The 22253-nt window shown below is 35.2% G+C and overlaps 3 protein-coding genes across 5 annotated transcripts; 1 reads left to right on the top strand and 2 right to left on the bottom strand.

Moving 5' to 3' along the window:
• Positions 1–5092: 5092 nt before the first annotated feature.
• On the bottom strand, positions 5093–9094 carry LOC110271204 (uncharacterized). The gene is made up of 2 exons (XM_021121623.2): positions 8639–9094; positions 5093–5272 (listed from the first exon to the last, which is right to left on the bottom strand). Exons 1-2 carry the CDS (start codon positions 9092–9094, stop codon positions 5093–5095), a joined length of 636 nt encoding a protein of 211 aa, XP_020977282.1.
• A 2334-nt stretch (positions 9095–11428) lies between these two features.
• On the top strand, positions 11429–13525 carry LOC107639737 (protein RETICULATA-RELATED 2, chloroplastic). 2 transcript variants are annotated; one of them, XM_016343324.3, is made up of 2 exons: positions 11429–12022; positions 12224–13525. In XM_016343324.3, the coding sequence occupies exon 2, from the start codon at positions 12237–12239 to the stop codon at positions 13284–13286; it is 1050 nt and encodes a 349-aa protein (XP_016198810.1). In that variant the 5' UTR covers positions 11429–12022; positions 12224–12236; the 3' UTR covers positions 13287–13525. The 2 variants fall into 2 exon arrangements, with proteins under 2 accessions (XP_016198810.1, XP_016198811.1); XM_016343325.3 differs by having other exon boundaries at positions 11490–12022; positions 12232–13525.
• A 1881-nt stretch (positions 13526–15406) lies between these two features.
• On the bottom strand, positions 15407–19890 carry LOC107639736 (putative zinc transporter At3g08650). Of its 2 annotated transcripts, none has more exons than XM_016343323.3 (6): positions 19551–19890; positions 18539–19263; positions 17782–18066; positions 17393–17521; positions 16852–16949; positions 15407–16616 (listed from the first exon to the last, which is right to left on the bottom strand). In XM_016343323.3, exons 2-6 carry the CDS (start codon positions 19019–19021, stop codon positions 15806–15808), a joined length of 1806 nt encoding a protein of 601 aa, XP_016198809.1. In that variant the 5' UTR covers positions 19022–19263; positions 19551–19890; the 3' UTR covers positions 15407–15805. The 2 variants fall into 2 exon arrangements, with proteins under 2 accessions (XP_016198809.1, XP_016198808.2); XM_016343322.3 differs by having other exon boundaries at positions 18539–19202; positions 19551–19872.
• Between the last annotated feature and the right edge of the window lie 2363 nt (positions 19891–22253).

Genomic DNA, 22253 nt, shown 5'->3' with positions numbered 1-22253 from the left:
TATAATCAACTTAATTACAATCACCAATCCAAGAGTTCAAACTAAATCTTTCACACTTAAGCTCTATTTAGCTTAGAACACCTCTAAGCACTCATCCAACTTAGAGAAAGGAAAATTGTATGAACTCTACCCGAACTCACACCTCTGAAACACTACTAAACTCAAACCAAAGTTAGCAACCTCTAAGTGTTAACCCAACTTAAAAAAGGAGAATTAATTAATCCTAATTCAAACAATTAAAAATTTTATTACAAAAATAATGAATATTATATTTTTTTCAAAATTATCTCTCTTGCTTTTTTATCATTCTTAGCTTTTTCTATTATTCCTCTCTCAAGAATAAATCAATTTTTTTTTTCAATTACAAAAAAATAGAATAGAAAAATATAAAAATAAGATTATTCAAGTAAGATTTGGAAAGGAAAAGATGAAATATGAATATTTTGTGTTTGTTTCTTTTTTCTTTATTTTTGGAGGGTTGTCAATTATATAATGGTGGTCAATCTTTAAAAATAAGAATCCCGTTAGGGAGACAATAATGTTGTGACTATTTGCATTGAATGAAAAAATTTTTCTATTTTATTCTGCAGATTGTTGTTGCATTATTGTTATGACCGTTGGCAATGAATGAGAATCTTTTCTTTTTTTACTTGATAATAGGGGTGTACATGGTCTGACTCGACTCGAAGATCTGGCTCGATCTCGAACATTTTAAGGATTAATTTGGTGTGATTTCATCGGGTCTAGGACCGGGTAAGGGTATCAGAAATAGACTCGGTCATTATTTCAGATCAAATCTGAGTCAAGACGAACCCGACTTCACCCGGCCCATATGCACCTTAAAGAAACTAAAAAAGATATATACATTTTAAATTAATTTTAATATTATGTTATATTAATTATAAGCTTATTATTTTATTTTTAAACACACTTGTTGAATTAGAAAATAGATCAAAGAAGCATCAAATTAGAATTTATGGACAAATTCAAGTTCAAATATGGATATCAACTTTTTGGTAACAAGTTTCTTCTTTATAAATAAGTGCATCATAAATAAGTTTCTTTATAAATTATTGTTAAAGCTTTAAAGACCCGATTTTCACCCGATTTGGACCCGGTATATTTATGGTCCAAAAATGTTTAGGTTTCATCGGGTTTAGTGTCGGGTTATGGTCTAAAAAATAGACTCGGTATCTATTTAGGACCAAGTCTGAGTCAGGATAAACGTGATTTCACCCAACTCATAAACTCCCCTACTTGATAATAATATGCAATATTTTTTATTTTGTTAGGCTTGATATAATGTTGGAGGATATTCTTTGATTGTAGTTGATATACCTAAGATATTGCTGCTGAATAATTGGCCTTTAAATACTTTTTAATATTGATATCATTGATCTACAACACTTAAAATAAAAAGAAAGAATAACATTTGTTTTATGAAATATTAGTCATCATCAAGTTAGTTTTCCTTTGAGCTCAACAAATAGCACTTTGTGAAGCATGAACTGAAAAATAGAGTGATTGCTTTGAAGAAGACAATGATTTCTTTAGAGATAAAAAAAATCTAAATGTATTATGTAATGTAGATTTTATTCTTGCATGCGTTGCGATTTTTGTGTGTAATGATTCAAATATGAGCTAATAATTTAGAAAGCGCAATGGCTTCTTAGAGTAAGTCATTTTTGTTGAAAACAAGAGACTAGATTGGAGAAAGGATTTGTGTATTATTAAGTGTATTGAAGTTGTCTACTCAAGTTGTCTCGAATGATACAATATAGAAGGGTATTTATAGGGACTAAGAGAATCGTAATAATAAAGACGTAATATTCTATAATAAATATTCAGATATACTAAATAATTCTAACTCATCCTAATTGATTCTAATTATATTCTAACATCCCCCCTCAAACTCAAGTGACAACTTGAGTTTGAAACTTATTTAAAACAACGAAATAAAAGAAAAAAACTACATAAACTGATAAAACGGGTGCAGACGGAACTGTCAGAAGGAAGCGTAGATGAAACTGCCACTTGTCTGAAGGAAGCGCAGACGGAACTGCCGCTTGTCTGAAGGAAGCGCAGACGGAACTGCCGCTAGTCTGAAGGAAGCACAGACGGAACTGCCGCTTGTCTGAAGGAAGCGCAGACGGAACTGCAGCTAGTCTGAAGGAAGCGCAGACGGAACTACCGCTTGTCTGAAGGAAGCGTAGATGGAATTGCCGCTATATGAAGGAAGCGCAGACGAAACTGCCGGAAAGAAACGTAGACAGAACTGCCACAAGGAAACACAGATGAAACACAGACGGAACTGTCACGAGAAAACACAGACAGAACTGTCACGAGAGAACGCAGACGGAATCGCCACGAGAGAATACAAATAGAACTGCCACAAGAGAACGCAGATGGAACTGCCACGAGAGAACGCAGACGGAACTGCTACGAGAGAACGTAGACAGAATTGCCGAAAGAGAGCGAAAAATATATGATTTTTTCATGAGAATAGGTAAGCAGCGGATGACAATGGTGTTTGATCATTTTACTCGAAAAAATACAAGACTGAGAAAATAGGCTAGTCGGTGAGGTGAAAAAAGTATTAAAGGAGTGACAAAAGGGAAAGAACAATGGCATAGAAAAAAAGTACAAAAACTACGGTGATTTCACCGCAAGGAAAACAACCTATCCTCTTCAAGGAGGATACCATGGCTCTGATACCATGTTAGAAAGAAGAGACTAGATTGGAGAAAGGATTTGTGTATTATTAAGTGTATTGAAGTTGTCTACTCAAGTTGTCTCGAATGATACAATATAGAAGGGTATTTATAGGGCCTAAGAGAATCGTAATTATAAAGACGTAATATTCTATAATAAATATTCAGATATACTAAATAATTCTAACTCATCCTAATTGATCCTAATTATGTTCTAACAATTTTCAATAAACTTTATTACGAAGAATTATGTCATTTAGCTATTTATATAATTTCATGTCTTTTAAATTTTAAAAATCCTTGTATAACATGGAATAAAAGATTAAAAAATATCTAATCAAACTTTTTAAAAAAATATTCGTTTTGGTTTCTTAAACAACCAAACAAAAGAAATTAAGGGTTAAAAGGATTATAAGTTTATAATCCTATTCATAGTCACCTAACACAACAAAGTTTGTAAATATTAGGTATATGATACTAAGCACAAGTTTGTTGTTATAAAAAACTAGAATGTATATAAACAAATTTACCAAAAAATTAACTTAAAAGACTCACTGAAACTGCCCATAATTGTTACAACCATATATTTATTTCCAAAATAAGAGAATGATACTCTTCATCATTAATCAGTCATGCATCACTTCTTTGTATAGTTGAAGCTTAGAGTAGGGATAAATTTAAAAATTTTATTATACTTCTGTTTGCTTCTGACAAAGTCTCTTTAGTTATTTTTTTACTAGACTTTGTAGTGATTTATGCTGATACTATTAGAGGTAAGGACGACAATACTAATCTTATTTACAGATATCCAATTCAATCCAATCCATTCGAATAGGGATGACAACCCGACCGTAGGGTCGCATGTGGATTTAGACCTAATTTTACTCGACATATCCACATCCTTAATATATTATAGTATGTAGTTAAATATTATGCATATATAATGAAGTTGATGAAGATTGAATTCACATCCTCTTTCTTTTGTAATTTTGACATGAATTTTATTATGATTTTGTTGCTTTTAATTTTAATATGGACTTAATTTTATTTTTTTATCAGTATGTTTATAAACTATGAAATAATTAAATAATATGTTTGATTGAAAAATTTATTTGTTGCAAGTCAGGTTGGATGCGAAACTTTAGGATGCGAATAGGATTAGAGTTGAGAGATTTTTAACTCGCTTACTAGTAGAATTAGGGTGGAATCTAAGTCTTACATTACCTTACCCATAACCAGCTCTAATTGGAGGCACTTGAGACTAAGTATGGGGGTGGAGCTGGAGAGGGATGTTGGCTTTGAGAAGACATGATATAATTGACTGGAAATTGGGTTGGGAGCCATAAATGGAGTTTAGGCTAGAATTGTTGTTGGCCTTAATGTTGCAACTTTTGGAGTTAAAGATGGGTCTAATGCTACTGGCTTTGCTAGTGCTATTGTAGTATTGTTAATTAGAGTTAAAGATGAACTTGATAGCAGGAGAGGCCTAGAATAAATGGCATATTTGTATGTCTTTTGAATGCTACACACTAATTTACATCACATTCATTTATTTTGTTTATTATTATATAAAAAATTATGATTAAAATAATATCAGTTTAATTATTACTTTTTAATTAATCTAATTTTAAAAAATTAAATTTTTTTGTAAATTATCTCTCTAATATAATAATATCAATTTTAATTTTTTAATTCAAAAATAATGATTTGACTAGTATATTATTTTTTTAAAAGCTAACTATTTGAATTAATATTCAAAAATACAACTAAAATCAAGTGTCCATCCATTTATACATATACAACTAAAATCAAAATAAAATTACAAAATCAAGTGTTGGATTGCACAAATACAACTAAAATCAGAATCACCACATGTGCATGAGTTAAGAAAAAAACTGATATTGAAATTTTTACATTTAGCACGATTATGACTGTTCTGATCACATCGATTAATGATGACTTTGTGATTCACAACAACAAAAAATCTCTTTTATGAATTATAGATGAATGTGTATCAATAAGATGAATTTATATCAATAAAAATTGAGTATGATAGACAATTAAAAAAAATATCTTTACAAAAAAAGAATAAATGAGAAAATAACTTAAAGATATATTTGTCTTTTTACAAAAAAAAAATTGATCATTCTTTTTAAATATTTTTTTTTCGAAAACAAAAGAGCTCGACACATTAAAGTGGAGCATACAGAGACAGACGTTCAACTCAAACAGACAACTCAAGAAAGAAAAACAATCACAAAAGAAATTTTCCTATGTCATAACCAACAAAGCCATCAACAATATTAGGGATTTACCCCTCTCCACTCATTGCAGCTAAGCATAGTCATGTTGATGATTTCTTCTACACCTTTGCTTTTATTCTAAAATATCTTCCTATTCCTTTCCAACCAAATGTTCCAGATGATCGCACAGAAACATATCAACGATTGCTTTCGATCTTCTTTTCTACGCGGCCCTTCTGTCCAGCTTAGAAAGTGGGCCTTCATCGAACCCGGAGTTGACCAAGGGCAGCCAATCATAGATATCCACGCACACCACACCTGCCAGGCAAAATTACAACCAAGAAATAAGTGATGGACCTGCTCAACATCCTTGTTACATAAAACACAACTCTTATCATCCTGGCTAATAATTCTGAGCCGACTTAGCCTTTCCTTAGTATTCACCCTCCCTATCAAGACAAACCAAGCAAACAGCTCCACTCTTAGTGGAACTAAACCTTTCCAGATGGTCTTAGTGAAGCTGTAACTGGATACATCCTCTAAAGGTTGTGCCTCCTGGAGCACCTGCACAAATGAGTTAGTTGAAAAAATACCTAGTTTATCATACTTCCACACGACCCTGTCCTCTCTATTATTCACTAGCCTCAGAGGTCTCAAAGCCTCATGTAACTGATTCAGAAGATCCAACTCCCACTGAAAGGGCTCTCGCCTCCATTGGAAGTTCCAAATCTACTCTAACCCATCCCAAAATCCGCAATCCCCTATCACCAATCCACATTGGTTTGAAACAGAGAATAACCTAGGGAATCGATCTTTTAAGGATCCACAACGTAACCATACATCCTCCCAAAATCGAGTCCGTCGCCTGTCACCATTCTCTATGGATAGGCCTGCCATCATCTTCTCCTATATATATTGCTCCTTAATTTGAATCTAGCATATACCTTTCCATGGGCCTCTTCTAGTAGGTAGCACTTGAGTGGACGGTAATTCATTCGGATTCAGATTATTATAGGAGCAAACTACTTTATTCCACAGTGGGCACTCTTCCTTTGCAAACCGCCACCACTACTTAAACAAAAGTGCCGTGTTACAAACCATAACATCCCCAACTCCTAGCCCACCTAATTTCTTAGGAGCCTACACCAATTTCCATCTCACCAAAGCCATACCATTCCTCCCATCCTCTTTTCTCCAAAAGAACCTTCTCTGTAAAGAAATCAATTTTTCAGCAACAGCTTTCGGCATCTTATATAAGCTCAAGTAATACACTAGCAAGCTATTCAAAACTGATTTGATAAGCACCAACTTCCCAGCTTTGTTTAGGACCTTAGCTTTCCAAAGGCTGAGTTTTTCTTCTACCTTGTCAATTATAGGATTTCATGTCTTTACCAACCTCGAATTTTCTCCTAAGGTGATTCCAAAGTATTTAACTGGGAGGGCTCCTTCCTTACAACCTAACAAGCTGCACATACATTGTACCCACTGCTCTTCATAATTGATTGGAATCAAGCTGGACTTATCGAAATTAATATTTATCCATGACATCAACTCAAAGCACCACAGAAGTCGCTTGTAATTCTTCATTGTCTCCTCTTCTGGTAGGCAAAATAAAATCGTGTCATCAGCAAACTGAAGATGTGACAACTCTACTCTGTCTCGCCCAACTACCAAAGGTGATATACGCCCATTCCTAACCGCCTCACCCACCATTCTATGCAGAACATCCACAACCAGTACAAACAAGAAAGGAGAAAGTGGATTGCCTTGTCTCAGCCCCCTTTCCATTTTGAACGGCCTAGTTGGCGCACCATTTATCAAGACTAACATAGAAGCTGTAGTCACGCACTCCATAATCCACGCCCTCCTCCTGCACCCAAATCCCATCTTTTGCAACACAATATCCATAAAGCTCCACTTGACTCTATTATATGCTATTTGGAAATCTAGCTTGATAATTGTTGCCTCATTTTTCCTCTATTTTAGCCAGTGTACAGTTTCACACGCAATGAGAGCCCCATCATGAATTTTCCTACCCTTCACAAAAGCACTCTACGTCTCCCCTACTAAACTCGGCATCATAGATCTCATCCTCCTAACTAAAACCTTCGAGATAACCTTATACACACATCCAACCATACTGATAGGTCTCAGGTCTTTAATCTCCTTCGCACCAACGAACTTAGGTACCAAGGCCACCCAGGTTATGTTGTAATCTGTTGGTAATCTAGCTGTCTGAAAGAATCCCATCACAGCTGCCGTGAACTCAGACCTAATCTCATCCCAGAACCTCTTGATAAAATTCATGTTATATCCACCATAGCCTGGCGACTTAGATGACTCACAATCTCACACTGCCTCTCTAATCTCCGCAGGCAATGGCATCGCCTCCAGGGTCACCGAGTCTTCCTCATCAATCCTTCCGACCAGACCATCTTTGAATCCCAACATAGGGGAGGCCTCCTGCTGATATAGATCTTTGTAAAACTCTCTGATAGCTATTTTTATTCGAGGTTGGTTCCTTACCAGTCTACCATTGACTAACAGAGTATCAATCCGATTATTCCTCCTTCTTGACGAGGCTATATTGTGGAAGTATCTTGTATTTTTGTCCATATCTTTCGCTTGTCGAGACCGAGACATCTGCTTCCAGTGAATTTCTTTTCTCACATACCACCTCTCACAGCAAGTAACTAACGCCTTTCTTCTAGCCTCCATAGTTCCATCATACACTCCATTACCTACCATTTCATCAATCGTCTTGATCTCTTCCTCGAACTGCTTAATCTTTTTATCTATCTCTCCAAAGTTGTCTTTATGCCATCTCCCCAAGGAAACCGTCAACGCCTTCAACTTATCTGTGAACTGCATCTCCCCTAAACCTCTCCATTGCTCCTTAACCATTCTGAGAAAACCTTCATGTGTGAACCACGAGTCAAGGCTACGAAACGGCCTAGGACCTCCCTTCATCTTCTTATCCTCTATTATTATAGGACAGTAATCTGACAAGCCCCTCGGACCGCCTCTTAACCGAGTCTCAGGAAACTCTTCTAGCCATTCCACACTAACCAGATCTCTATTAATACGACTGCATGAACGGCCTCGAAACCACGTAAACTTGTAATCAGAAAGTGGCAAATCCACTAAGTGCATATCTTGTATCCAAATCTTGAATTCTTCTGCCGATAGAGGTAAACTAGCCATACCTTTTCGTTCCTCCACATGCACTATCTCATTAAAGTCTCCCATGAAACAACAAGGGATCTGACATAACCCAGCTATGTAACTCAACTCCTCCCACACATGAATCTTCTCTTCTCTATTATGCGCACCATAAACCAAATAAAATTCACAGTTGAACTTATTCTCAATCAAGACTCCTTTAACACACAACCACCTTTCCCCCTTATAGCAACTATTTATTTTAAAAATCGTTTCATCCCATATTAACAATAGTCCCCCAGATGCACCATCCGAGCCCACATATTCCCACCCTGCCCCCATCATTCCCCCAAATCCTTGCAGCGTCGAACCTCATCACTATCCGCCTTTTAGTCTCAATCAAACCTATCATATTTAAGCTATGCTTAATTTTTAGGTCCTTCACCATTCTTATTTTTCCATCACCCCGTAACCCCCTAACATTCCAAGAACTAAAATTTATTTATAGTTATTTTGACACACCTGTTTTATATTTTTGAGTCTGCACCGCCTTATCTTTGCCTTCTGTTTTGCCAGCTTCCTCCTTTGTGCTATTTCTTCATTCTGTGCTTGAAGGATTGCCATTATGTCATCTTCTTCATTGCATAACATAGCACCTGATTCTATTGCTAGCTCCCAAGTCTTTTTATTTTCCAACATCTGCTCCTCCAAGCATTGAGTATCACTGTCCCCCTTCTCTTGCTCAATAGCACCCTGCCCGGACACCACTCCTTCAATGCTCTCCCCATCATGTCCAGCATCCACCCTTCCTTCATTCTGATCAAGCGATGTAACTCGACCAGGCCTGAGTCCAAACCGGTTCTCGTCTGCCTCCACAGACCCGATCGCAGCATCAAGCTTACACGGATGACCACCAACGAGGTGCAAGTTGCCGTCCTCCACACCAGCAGGAGCATCACTACTATCACCATCTCCCATCACTGTCTGCTCTGCTTTGGCGCGTGCCTTCACAACGGCAACCCTGTCAGAAAGAACCGCTAGACTATCGGCGAAACCAGACCCATCGGCAGTGACTCCACAGGTTCGGTCGAGGTCTTCTCCACCGCTAGTCTGCCGGCTCCCCAAGGCTGCTGTCCGCCACCTCCCTCCGTGTCCATCCCCAGCGCAGGTGTCACTGTCACCCTCAAGAATGGTCACGCCATCAATAGCCTGAGCCTCTCTCCTGCGCGCCGCAGAGAAGGATCTGCTATCTTACTGCATTATCTCCACCCGACCCGGACCACCCAGCTTCGGTCCAAGAGCAGCTTGCCCAATAGTTGATAGGGATGGGCCTAAATAGCTAGAGCTCCCTTCCACCTCCCTTATTTTGGGCCTAGCCCATTCCTTAATGCAGCCTTGCTTTTTTTGTTTTTTCTTAGTGCATCCTCCCTTTTTTTTTTTGTTTTTTCTTAGTTGAGACCCTTTTCAGCCCATTACACATAGAACTAAACCCACATGTAATTGTTCTATCAGAATCAGCATCATAGCTAATGCCATTTTCACCCATCAAAATAGCATTTCCTTGAATGGCGCCCTCAACGGCTTGATACGTTACTAAATTTTCGAGATTGTGATTAATTTTGCCTTCAACCCATTTATTCAAAATATCATCAGAAATTACTATTCTACCCTTGTCATCTTCCTTTCTCCGATCCACCACCATTAACAAACCTTCATCCTGGTCACCCCCCTTCGACAGCTCCGGTTGCCTACTCTGCCTTTATCCCTTTTTGCACTCGTGCTTGCTATACCATGATTCAAGATCTCACAGTTTTTGCTTCCATTATCAAAAAAATTCCCCTTACACTGCATGTTACACTCTTCAGAACCAACCTCTTTAACAAAACATCATAACCCCTGGAGCCAAAGGAGAGATGAATTCTTTCCTGAATAACTTCTATTACACTCGTATCAATTAGCACACAACCTACAGTGAACGAGCTACACAATTCTGTCTTCCTCGCACATCCAACTACTGTCCCCCACTAGCCTCCTATCGTATTGAAAGTGTCAACTGACCATACAAGTAACGGGACTCCGAAACATTCGAGCCACACCCTTCTAATTCCACTACGCTTCGACTCCTCCCACCTGGACCCTGTGAAAAACTTATAAGAGACAATTCAACTTAAAGGTGTAAGCTTCGTCAGCATGCTGGTCACTATCAAAGGTCAACAGGACTTTGTATGCTCCCATTTTCCAAATATGAGCGACAGAAGGCAGAATCTTCACTATTGTTTCCTTCAAGGAGATGAACTCAAAAGGCTGCGTAGTAACCCCCACCAGGCTTCGCTGCAACCATTCTAGATTTTCTGCCGCCACTGCAGCTTCCACCTTCTTCGGCTTGCCATTCCCATGCAGGTTTTGGTCGATCTCCTTCCTACGTAAATTCTGTCCCGTTGACAAGGATCCATCGTCACATACTTCCCGATGCGACTGCCAAGTTGATGGGTTATGGTTATCCCTCCTTGTCTTCCCTTATTTATGTCATTTTTCATGGTTCTCGACATTTGTCTGTACTTAGCTTCACCCACAAAAACAGCTTTACCTCTCACTCTCAGCCGATTCATTTCCGCTATAGCTTTCAATGCCCCTTCCTTCATCGTGTATCGTATGAAGGTAAAAAAGTACATGCCACCATTTTTTTGTTTTCGGGATAGATATATATCGTTGATGCGCCCAGCCCAATTGAACAACTGGAATAACTCTCGCTTTGATATGTCTTCAGAAAGATTATCCACAAAAACGGAAAAAAATTCATATTCCAAATGTCGATACTCTTCTCCATTCCAAACCCTGAGATCTTTGCCGTATTCCTTAATCCTACCCCCTCCTCCCGGAAATGGATCCTCTCTATTTTTTTAACACTTGAGAAAATAAAGTGTGATCTCTCACCTTTAATTCTATAAGTGGGATAAAAAATAAATAGGAGAGAGAGAACAATGAATAGTAAGATTAAACACTGGATATCATCCAGTTTTTTTTCCACTGGAGAGGATTTACTCCCGGGTCTTTCACTCTCTCTCTCTCACTCATGTTACATATCACTGGTATTTTGACAAGATGGAATGGTTGCTCAACATCCTCACCCACCTTCAAAATGCTTTTGAAAAAACTTCTTTTTAAATATTATAAAGATTAATTATTCTTAATAATTTTAATATTAAAATTTTTTTTAATAATTAAAATTTTCAAACTGTTTTTGTAACAATTTTCCGAGTTTATTGCTATATATTCTTTAGGATGTAATGCTTAACCGTACAAATGTATGCTCCTAAACTAAAGCTTAAAATTCGTCAAATGAAATAAAAGAGCAAAGCTGAAAGAAAAGGATACAACTTTTTATTAAGGAATGTATTCTTTTGCTTTATTTTTATTTAATTTTTTGGCGTTAATTCCAAATTTACAAAATCGTAATTAGGGTTTTTGATGGAGCCCAATTTTCAATTTCTCACCAACCCAGTCCCATTTTCCGTCCAAATTCTTGCCCCATTCATTCACCATGTGTCACTGCCACCTTCCCAACTAACCTAATTTTTCCACCATCTCCATTTCCTTTCACTCCCCATTTTTTTTTTCTTTTCTTTTCTCTCACTGAGGGATTGCCACATTTACAATATACAATACAAAATTTAATAATTTGATTCTCTTTCTTCGTTAATCCGTCACTCTCTCCATGTTCTCACATTAATTACTCACCTTAGGCTTACACTACTCCCTGTCACTTTGGTTTCTCCAGAAAATATCATAAAGTTGAAGGAGGAAAAGAGAAGGGTTTTTCTATTTCAAGGTTTCAGTATTCCTTCTTGGACTCACTAGTCACAATAACAAGGGTTTTTCTGCACTCACTCTAGAGTTCAGATCCAGGTAAAATCTCCACGAATCATCCTTTTCATTTACCAAAATTTTGATTTCTGGAATATCTTGTGCATGATCATGGGTGAATGAATGAATGATTTCTTGCTGTGATGATGATCATATATGAGGGGATTATTTGATATTTGTTCCACTTTTCTGTTGCCAAAAAGTGTTTTTTATTTTATATTAATTTTTTTATGTTAATATTAGTGTCTCAGATCAAATGGCAGCCATGGCGCAGCTTCGTTTTTCGCCTCTCTCTGGTCACTACCATGCCTCTGTTTTCCCAACATCATCATCATCTCAGCCCCAGAATCAATCTTTGTATCCCATCAAACTACTACCACCAAGATTGAAACTTTCCTCTGCTGGAGGTGATGGGGGAAACGGGATTGGACATGGTGGAAGTGGTGGCGGCAGTGGTAGTGATGGTGGAAGTTGGGGTCATGAAGGAGATCATAGTGATTCATCATCTTTTGGGCCTCTTGGTTTTTTTCTTAATGGATGGAGATCAAGGGTAGCTGCTGATCCCCAATTTCCATTCAAGGTTCTGATGGAGGAGTTGGTTGGTGTTAGTGCTTGTGTTCTTGGTGACATGGCTTCAAGGCCTAATTTCGGGTTGAATGAGCTTGACTTTGTTTTCTCAACCCTTGTTGTTGGTTCAATCCTCAATTTCACACTCATGTACCTATTGGCACCAACCATGTCAACTTCCTCATCACAATTACCATCAATTTTCGCGTCTTGCCCCAAGAGTCACATGTTTGAACCTGGCGCATACGGTCTGTTCGAACGGCTTGGAACCTTGGTGTACAAAGGAACCATCTTTGCTGCCGTCGGATTCGCAGCTGGACTAGCTGGAACTGCTCTCTCAAATGGGTTGATTGCGATGAGGAAGAAGATGGACCCCGAATTTGAGACCCCAAATAAGCCTCCCCCTACGATGTTGAATGCTCTAACATGGGCAGCACACATGGGATTCAGCAGCAACTTTAGGTACCAAACATTGAATGGAATTGAGTTCTTGTTGGAGAGAGGGCTCAACCCATTTTTGTTCAAGTCCTCAGTGTTGGTTCTGAGGATGGTCAACAATGTCCTTGGAGGAATGTCCTTTGTGGTGTTGGCAAGGCTAACAGGAGCACAAAGTGTTGGTGGTGGCGAACACCAGAAGGAACAAGCTACTGTGGAGATTGGATTTGCTTCTGAGAAGGAGAAGTTGGTGGAAAGGGAAGAGGAATTTCAGAGCAGTAACCAATCAGCGTCATCAAAGTGATTTTGAAAAATCACTCTTATGTTATTGCTTGTTTTCCTAATAGTTTATCTATCTTTTTTAAACCCTTTGTGAAGGGTTGTTGGGTGAGGCTTTTCTTCTAAGTTTTCTTTAGGTCCTTTTGATTTTCTTCTTTTCTTATTATTGTTATTATCATTCTAATGTCATAACTTTTGAGAAAACTATTGAGGCAGCACCAAAAATAAGTGAGTAAATGAAAAAGGGTAGATTTGAGATATTGGTAATGGTGATCCAAATTTTGTGGCATTTTGATTGTATATTTTTGGTGAAAAACTGATGGAAAAGGAACAACATAGGATTTGGTCACGGCGGCTTGTGATACCTGAAACAATAATGACATGCCAAAACATTATGGTCATCAGGTCAAGCAGCTGGTTCTGATTTTGTTTCTGTTCATTTTGTAGGCTTTTCTTGTCGGTTGCTAGATCAATTATTGTATTAAAATAATCTGAGAAATCTAGTTTCTGCAGAAATTTCCACCAAATTTGTTGGAGAATAATTCTCTTAAGTAGGACAAGTATAAAGGCCTTGATGAGTATTAGAGCCGGCAAAATGGTTTAAACTTATAGTTAATAATAATAATAATAATAATAATTTATCAAGTCATTTACTCATTTTGGCATATTTTCAAGTTTAACTCCTGTTGGAATTGGACAAATAAAGGCAAGTTGATTGTCTATCATCTCTGTTGTAAGAGAAGGAAATTATCAGGGTTTTATTTTTGTTATTATTATTTTTTTTAAAACAAAGATAATTGGCAATAAAAGATTGTCTTATTTCAACTGTATTTTAAAATTTCGACAAAATTTAGATTATTTTTAGGTTATTTTCTAATGACACCCTTATTTTATTTTCTATATTTTGGCATAATGTCTTCTCTTTTGAATAGAAATTAATCACTACAACGCAGAAATCAAATGTCTAGGAAGATTACTATATACCCAAATTAATTCTAATCACAATTATTCCTATGAGGACATGTGAGTGAGTAGTTTTGTCTCATTCACCGAAGTAGGTAGTTATGCTTGGAATGCATGTCATAGTTGTACATGGAGAAAATGACAGCTGAGCAGAGAAACTCAAAATGAATTGTCACAAAAAGAGAAACTCAAAATGCATTGTCACAAAAAAAGGCCAAAACCAAAAAACTGTAGATATTTCAATGGTTTTTTTAATTATTACTCACTAAGTCAGTATAAAAGAAAAATAGTTATTTGTATAAAATATATATAAAAATATAAAATATATATTAAAATATGTTAAATAATATATATATATATATATATATATTTATTTATTTATACACAATTACATGATAACTAATTTAATAACTAATTTTTAGTGTGTATATCATTTTTTTTTTTAGCATATTCAATTAACATTGTTCCCTTGAAATCAACTTTAGATGAATTTTTTGGACTTAAAGAAAAATCTACCTACCTAGTTTTGTGATATGAATGTCTATTAATAAAGTATAACTTGCTTTATCAAATGGACAGCTCAGCTTTTCGATATTAAAGGAATTACCTTTTTAAGATATTTAATTAATGAAGTTTGAAAAGTTAAGTACGTATATAAATAGGGAAAGCAAGACTTGAAACAAAATACACAACACAAGCATAAAAGCACTTCTTTCCATATATGTACTCTTATCAACATAAGAATTAGTTAATATATGTGAATATTAATACTAGAATTTTTTATTTATATTTTTTTATTTTATATTTATTTTCTCTTTCTTATTTATTTATTTTACAACCCCTATAACTTAATTTGTCTTTAAGGCACCAATTCTATATCATCATTTTATCAACACAACCAACAAAAATATACTCTTTCATTACTGTGGTAGGAGTATTATCTTCAGAACAAATTTAAAAGGAAAATTCCAAATTTGCAGCAGCAATTCCAGCAAGTGCACATTCACATAGGTACTTGGGGAAATAATTGTGCATATATAACACCTTTGGTTGGTATACTACAAGAACAACAAAAGCCTTATTCTATTAAGTGAAGTCTGGCATTTGGTTGGTATACAATTTATTAATTTGTTTTATGTATTGTTACACAGTAACAAACTACTTCATAGATCTTGTTGAACATGGTCAAGAAAACAAGAGAATTCATATATGATGATATATCAAAAGTCACAAGATGCTATATGTATTAGAAAATGGGCCAACAGCACCATGAAATATCAGATCTATATGTCACAACACCTATTGAGAGAGGATTAAAAAAAGAAAAAAAAAAATCTTACCATTTCCACCTTTGGTAAAACTATATATACAAGTAAAAACTCATGTACGACACATAAGGCACATGTTCTAAACAAAAACTTCGTTGAATTGTAAATCTGATTCTCTCTTTCCACATCCTTCATTGACAATCTCTCCAAATTTGTGAAGCTATGTCTTCAGAGATTGAACTAAAGAAATGCATATTACAGTTGCAGGAACATTAGAAATCAATCTTCCACGAAATGAAGCATAGTTGTGCTCTTATCTTACAGCTTCAGGTGCAGAATTGCAGTAAGGTGTATGCAAGCAAACCAACCTAGTGAAAGTTAGACAGAGAGTAGCAAACCCCATACCGAGAATGAGGCCACATGTGCTCTTCCTCTTATCCAAACTAAGTGCTCTTTTAACTATAGTTACAAAGCTAGGGAACAATCCACCACAAGCAAGAACCATTATGTGATCAAGGCCACTATAGTCAATACCGGTGAGGATAGCCCCTATTGCTGATATTGGACCCATAAATCCGATTATGGCAGCAGAGGCAAGGGAACCATGCCAGCTATCTGTGGCACCGAAGATGCAGCTAGCCACAGCTGCGCCTCGAGGGAGCCCATGTAGGGAGACCGGAAGGACCATGTGACGACCAAGTCCGTATGCTTTTGGTGCAGCCACTCCCAATGCTAGTCCTTCTGCTAATGCGTGAAAAGCGACTGTGCCGCATGATATGAATGATTGAAGGGTGTGAACACTAAGTGGAAAACCTGTAAGTGTAGGCAAGTCACCACCCGAGGTCTTTTTAGATGCCATCTTCAATACACTTGAGGAGATAAAATGGACCAATGCAGCCCCCATTGCAAGGAGTAACATAATGGGAATAAGTCCTAATTTCAAAGACAAAATAAGCTGCATTGGTCGCCAGGCTCCAAGAACAAAGGCAATGCCACAACCCGTGCCCATAAGGAGAGCATGCTGGAGATGAAATGCAAGAGCAAATGCAACCAGGATAACTCCACCAAGTAATGGCCCCAGGCCAAAAAGTAGTGAGACAAAGAAGCCAGAAGCATCCTCAGAGCTGTAATAAAAGAAATCAAAATTCAGGGAAGGAAAACGAAAAAGTCTATATCAGAAGGAATACGAAAGAAATTCCAGTATTCTGCAGTATTTTTCTTTTTCAAATTTTAGCAAAGGATGGATGATCAATACTAATTGTCCAAGCCAGAATCCAAACAAAATAATACAGTTGATACCCCAAAAGAAACCTGTCCCCTGAAAAAGATGGGAAAAAATAAAAAATTCAGCAAACTCACTTGTAGTCATGAGTGAAATTCTGAAATAAGGTGCTGAGAGCTTCCATGAATGCTACAGAAAGGGTTGCCGCCGATGCAACCTGTGAAGCTGAGGCTTCCTGAAACCGAAAAGAGAAGAGAAATTAATATTGCATATCTAAAAAGCATGTTGGACTTGAAGGACAGATCCCATTTGCCATCCCCAGCACATTTTATGCTTCCTATCGAAATATTTGGAGCCCTCATTTGTATAGAGATGTTATGCTAGTAGGCTGATTTGAACTTGACCTACATTATTTGTTAGTATAAAGAAAAGAATTATATTATAGTAACAAATCATCTCACATCAATAATTCAGGGCTTCTCTTGTCCCTTTTTCATCTTTCCCCCATAAATTTCTAGTCAGTGCAAGCTTGAACACTACTAAAAATCTCATGAGCTAGTCGAACCTTCATCTAATTGCTTAGGTTTTAGGAGACTCCGTTGATGACACCCGCATCCCGAAAAAAAGGATAAGGCAGATGAAAATATCTATTGTGTAAAATAATAAATTGCTAATAACCTTGAATGCATCAGGAAGAACTTCTGCAACAACCATCCAAATCATGCATCCAGCAGCAAATCCCGTACAAAAAGGAAGGAACTTGCTGAATGCATCAGCACAAATAAATGAAGGAACAGCTACAATTGGCTGCATCAACATATGAATAAGAAGTTAACCAACTAAACTAAAGTCAAAGACAAGGTTAAACATCTGCTAGACACGAGAATTGCATACTTCTATATGCCTATTCTTTTCTGACTTCAACAGAGAGAGTGTACCAAGAACCACAATTAAAAGCAAAGTTATATTATATAATTCAGAAAAGCAGCTCTTCAACTGCTGACTTAACTCAATATTTTGTTTACTTCAAAAAGTAATATAAATAAAAAGTTATCTTTAAGAAGCACCTGAGGTAAAGAAGTGATTACACTCCACAACATAGCATTTTGTGGAGAGACACCCCTTGATGCCAGCACCATGCTCACCGCTAATCCCTCTGGGATGTTGTGGACAGCAATAGCCAAAGTTACCAACAGGCCTTGAGAAAAACCCTTTGAGCCAGCAAAAGAGACGCCAACCCCAGATCCCTCCCCAAAAGAATGGAGAGTCATTATTCCAATCACAAGAACAACTTTAGCTGCATCTGCACCTTTTAAATCCAGCATGCTTACATCCCCATATTGCTCAAGAAACTGAAACCCAAGAGATTATACAAGACACAAATAAGATCATTATAAAACCAAGATAAACCACTAAGGTAAATTCAAGAAAACTGTAACAAAAGAAAAGAGCATCTGAGAAGAACGGGAAATCGAAAGAAGCTGGCCATGATACTTTTTACTAATGATCAATTTATCAATCTATCATTTGAGCCTCAGCAATTCAGCATTGAGTATCAAGATAGGTATCAGTACACAGAGGCACACAGCTACACCAGGCATATATATTTTTTTTATGCTAAAAGTAGAAAGATAGTGATAACAATCGGAATGGATCCTCTCAATTGGTATATGTCAAGTGTAGATTTCCTCCATTGATCATACCAGGGCCGACATTGTCAATAAAAGTTGAAATCTCACCCTTGACATGGTCAAGATTTTCCAACCGAGAGAATCTGCTCCCATGATATGATATGAACTGATTAACAAAAAATTTGATTATCACCTTCTTGCATAGCCAAATAAAGATTCCACCAGATAGAATCCCAGTGACAACCCAATTTCCCGCACCAAATTCCTGCCCTTCCTGTATGAGGTCAAAGCTTGCAGCCAACATGACACCTGCAGCCATTCCATTGCACAATCCAGCCCACTGCGGATCAAGCTCCACAAAGAAGAAGGGCACAGCACCTAAACCAGTGGCAGCTGCCATCGCCAATGTAAATAATGCGACCGTAGAAATAGAAACTCTATTATTTCCACCCTTCCTATTAGTCTTCATAGTATTACCATCCTCAAACTTAAAGGAACCCTCTACACCAGTTCCATCAAATACATTGGCTCCTACATCCTTATCCGGGGCAGATCTGACTATTTGTGAAACTCCTTCAGATTCCGCGTTTGAAATGCCAAACAGAAGAACACTTAAGACTAAAAACAACAAGGTAACACATAACCTAAGCTTTAGATTTGGAGCCATGCGCAACATATAACCCCTCTACCCAAATAAACTGTCACACTCTTTATGCCACTAGCCCCAAATCAAAATCCTCCAAAAGCTACAACTCCATAGCCAATGGAGGAAGCACAACACAAGCTTCTTCAACCAGCTTAATTGAGGAAGCAGTTGTTGATATCATCATCAAAGTCAATGCAATTCAAAAAGTCACCTGAAATGCATAATGCAGCTCAAAATTGATACAGGGTACTAGAAATTCAAGGCCATCCTACCTACACATACAAGAAAATAAAAATGAATTATTAACACACATTCAAATCTATAATAGCATGGACAAGCAGTGTAATTTATTTCCCAAATAGAAGAACCAATAATATCATATCATATCATATACAATTCATATCCAAAACCCAATTAAAACCCAAAATTTGACATAATCATTATCTCAAACATCCCCCCCAGCCCCCCAAGACAATTTCAAAAAAAAAAATTCCTTCTAAAATGGATGTAAATTTCAAGCTCTATTTGCAGAAGGTGAAGAAAAGTGAGAATCACATACATGATTGGGCCATTGCTGGAAAGAGGCAGATAAAAGGAGATGAAATAGGATTAAAAAGAAGTGAGAGGGTAAAAATAAGAAGAGTGGAAAAAATGGAACCCTGATTGAGTAGAAGTAGGGAGAATTGTGAGAATTGGGGTTAAAAAGGAAGGAATTGAAAGAGAGAAGAGGGTGTTTTGTCAACAATTGAAAGAATAAAGGGAAAGGGAAATTAAATTTCAGTTTCAGGGGGTTCTCAAAACCAGCGACTTAACGCACGCGGAAAACCAATGCATTTCAATTTGCAAGCTTATACGCTGTCTTGTCTTATTTCTCTAACCATAAACTAAAACATTATTATATATCAAACTTGGATTAGTCAATTGCTTAATTTATTCCTCCGCTTAAATAAATAGTGAGAATGAAAACAAAATTAAAACCAATAAAATTTATTGCTTTTTTCTATATTTTAGTCATAAATTTAATTTTTTAATTTAATATATTTTACGCTATATTTTTAAATATTATTGATTAATTACTAATAAAAAATAATAAATTCGATTGACTTTTTAGCTTGAGAATTCCAATTTTAATTTTGTTAGATAGACAATAAAAATTGTAAATAATATGAACAATGGACTATATTTTAGATCAACTAAATATGAATAAACTTAATTAATTCAAAATTTGAATTTTAAAATTAAAATTAACTTTTTTTTAACCTATTATTTATGTTATTAAAAAAAGGTGAATGCTATCCAACCCCTCCAAAATAACATGTAAGTTACCCTTCATTATGTGTTACATTGTAATTGGTCCTTATCTTAACCATAGTTGGGGCGCCAACGTCATCGCCATCTACTGCCCTCCCACACAACCTCTCTTCCCAGTATAGCCAGCATCTCTTTTTGTCATGGATCACTTCTTACCCACATAATTAATGGTTAATTTGGTTATTAAATTTTTTTATTAAAAAAATATATCTTTATTTAATTACGTGATGGAACATATATTTATATGTAAAATATAATATAATAAAATAAATCTATTCAAAGTATTTAAAAGTATAATTAAAATTATGAACATACAAATATAATAATAAAATTTATACTCCAAACAAATAAACATATTTTTTTATCATACATATATTATTTAAAAAATAAATATATTATTAAAATTAATAACAGAAATTTAAAATGATAAAATTCAACTTTTTTTACCGTATTTTTTATAGTATTTTTATTTTTTTATTTTTTAATTTATTAGTACTTTATTATTTAATTAATAATTAAACAAATTATTTTTATGAAATTTTATTTTTTGTATTATATTAGAGAAGAGACCAATATAACAATTTAAAAAATAAATTATATAAATATTTAAGAGATAAATATGAAATACATACCTAAGTAATGTTTAGTTTGGTTATTAAATTTTTTTATTAAAACAAATCTTTATTTAATTACACGATAGAACATATATTTATATGTAAAATATAATATAATAACTCTATTTAGAGTACTTAAAAGTATAATTAAAATCAGAAAAAACATATTTTTTATCGTACATAAATTATTTTTAAAAAAAATAAATTGTTAAAATTAATAACACAAGTTTAAAATGATAAAATCTAACTTTTTTACAAGTATTTTTTATAGTATTTTTATTCTTTTAATTTTTAATTTATTCGTACTTTATTATTTAATTATATTTTACATATAAATATATGTTCCATCACGTAATTAAATAAAGATATATTTTTTTAATAAAAAAATTTAATAACCAAATTAACCATTAATTATGTGGGTAAGAAGTGATCCATGGCAAAAAGAGGCGCTGGCTATACTGGGAAGAGAGGTTGTGTGGGAGGGCAGTAGATGGCGATAACGTTGGCGCCCCAACTATGGTTAAGATAAGAACCAATTACAATGTGACACATAATGAAAGGTAACTTACATGTTATTTTAGAGGAGGGTTGGGTAGCATTCACCTTAAAAAAAACGTTATTCTCTATATTTTCTCTTCTACTTTTGCTTGATACATGTAGTAATTTATTAGTTAATAATAAATTTTTAACTAAAATTCCCTATGCAACATGTTGTGGATTCAATTAATGATAAAATTTTAACAAAAGCATAAAACAACTAAGTGTGTATTTGGGCCAATGAGTAATAGCTCAACTGGCATAGTCTCTCCATACTAAGAGATTGCGAGTTCGAGTTTCTTATCTTTGGTAAAAAAAAAAAAAAAAACTAAGTGTGTATTTAGATTAATGTTTGCAAACAGATATCAATATAAACGTATTTTTACAAAATTAATTTTGATGAAAATTAGATTGGTGTCAATGTAATTTGAGTTTGAATATTTTTTTGTCAAATGTGATTTCGAGAAAATGATTCATGTTTAGATTTTTTTTTACTAAAGATAGAGAAATTTGAATCCGCAACCTCTAAATGAGTATAGAAAAATTATGTCATTTGAACTATAACTCATTGACGAATCATGTTTAGATTATATTAACTAAAATCACGTTAAAATATAAAATTACTAAAAAGAACATCATTTATATCATTCTTTATATTATTTATGCAAAAAATAAAATATTATTAAATTTAATTTTTTAAAAATGTAAATATTATTATATAAATATAATAGGTTAATCAAAATATATTTAAATAATGAATATTATTATATGATTTAAAAAACAAAAAATTTAAATATATG

The sequence above is a fragment of the Arachis ipaensis genome, chromosome B4 (assembly GCF_059453495.1).
Source record: "Arachis ipaensis isolate K30076 ecotype BB chromosome B4, ASM5945349v1, whole genome shotgun sequence".
NCBI lineage: Eukaryota > Viridiplantae > Streptophyta > Magnoliopsida > Fabales > Fabaceae > Arachis > Arachis ipaensis.
This window is presented reverse-complemented; position numbering and strand designations above follow the sequence as displayed.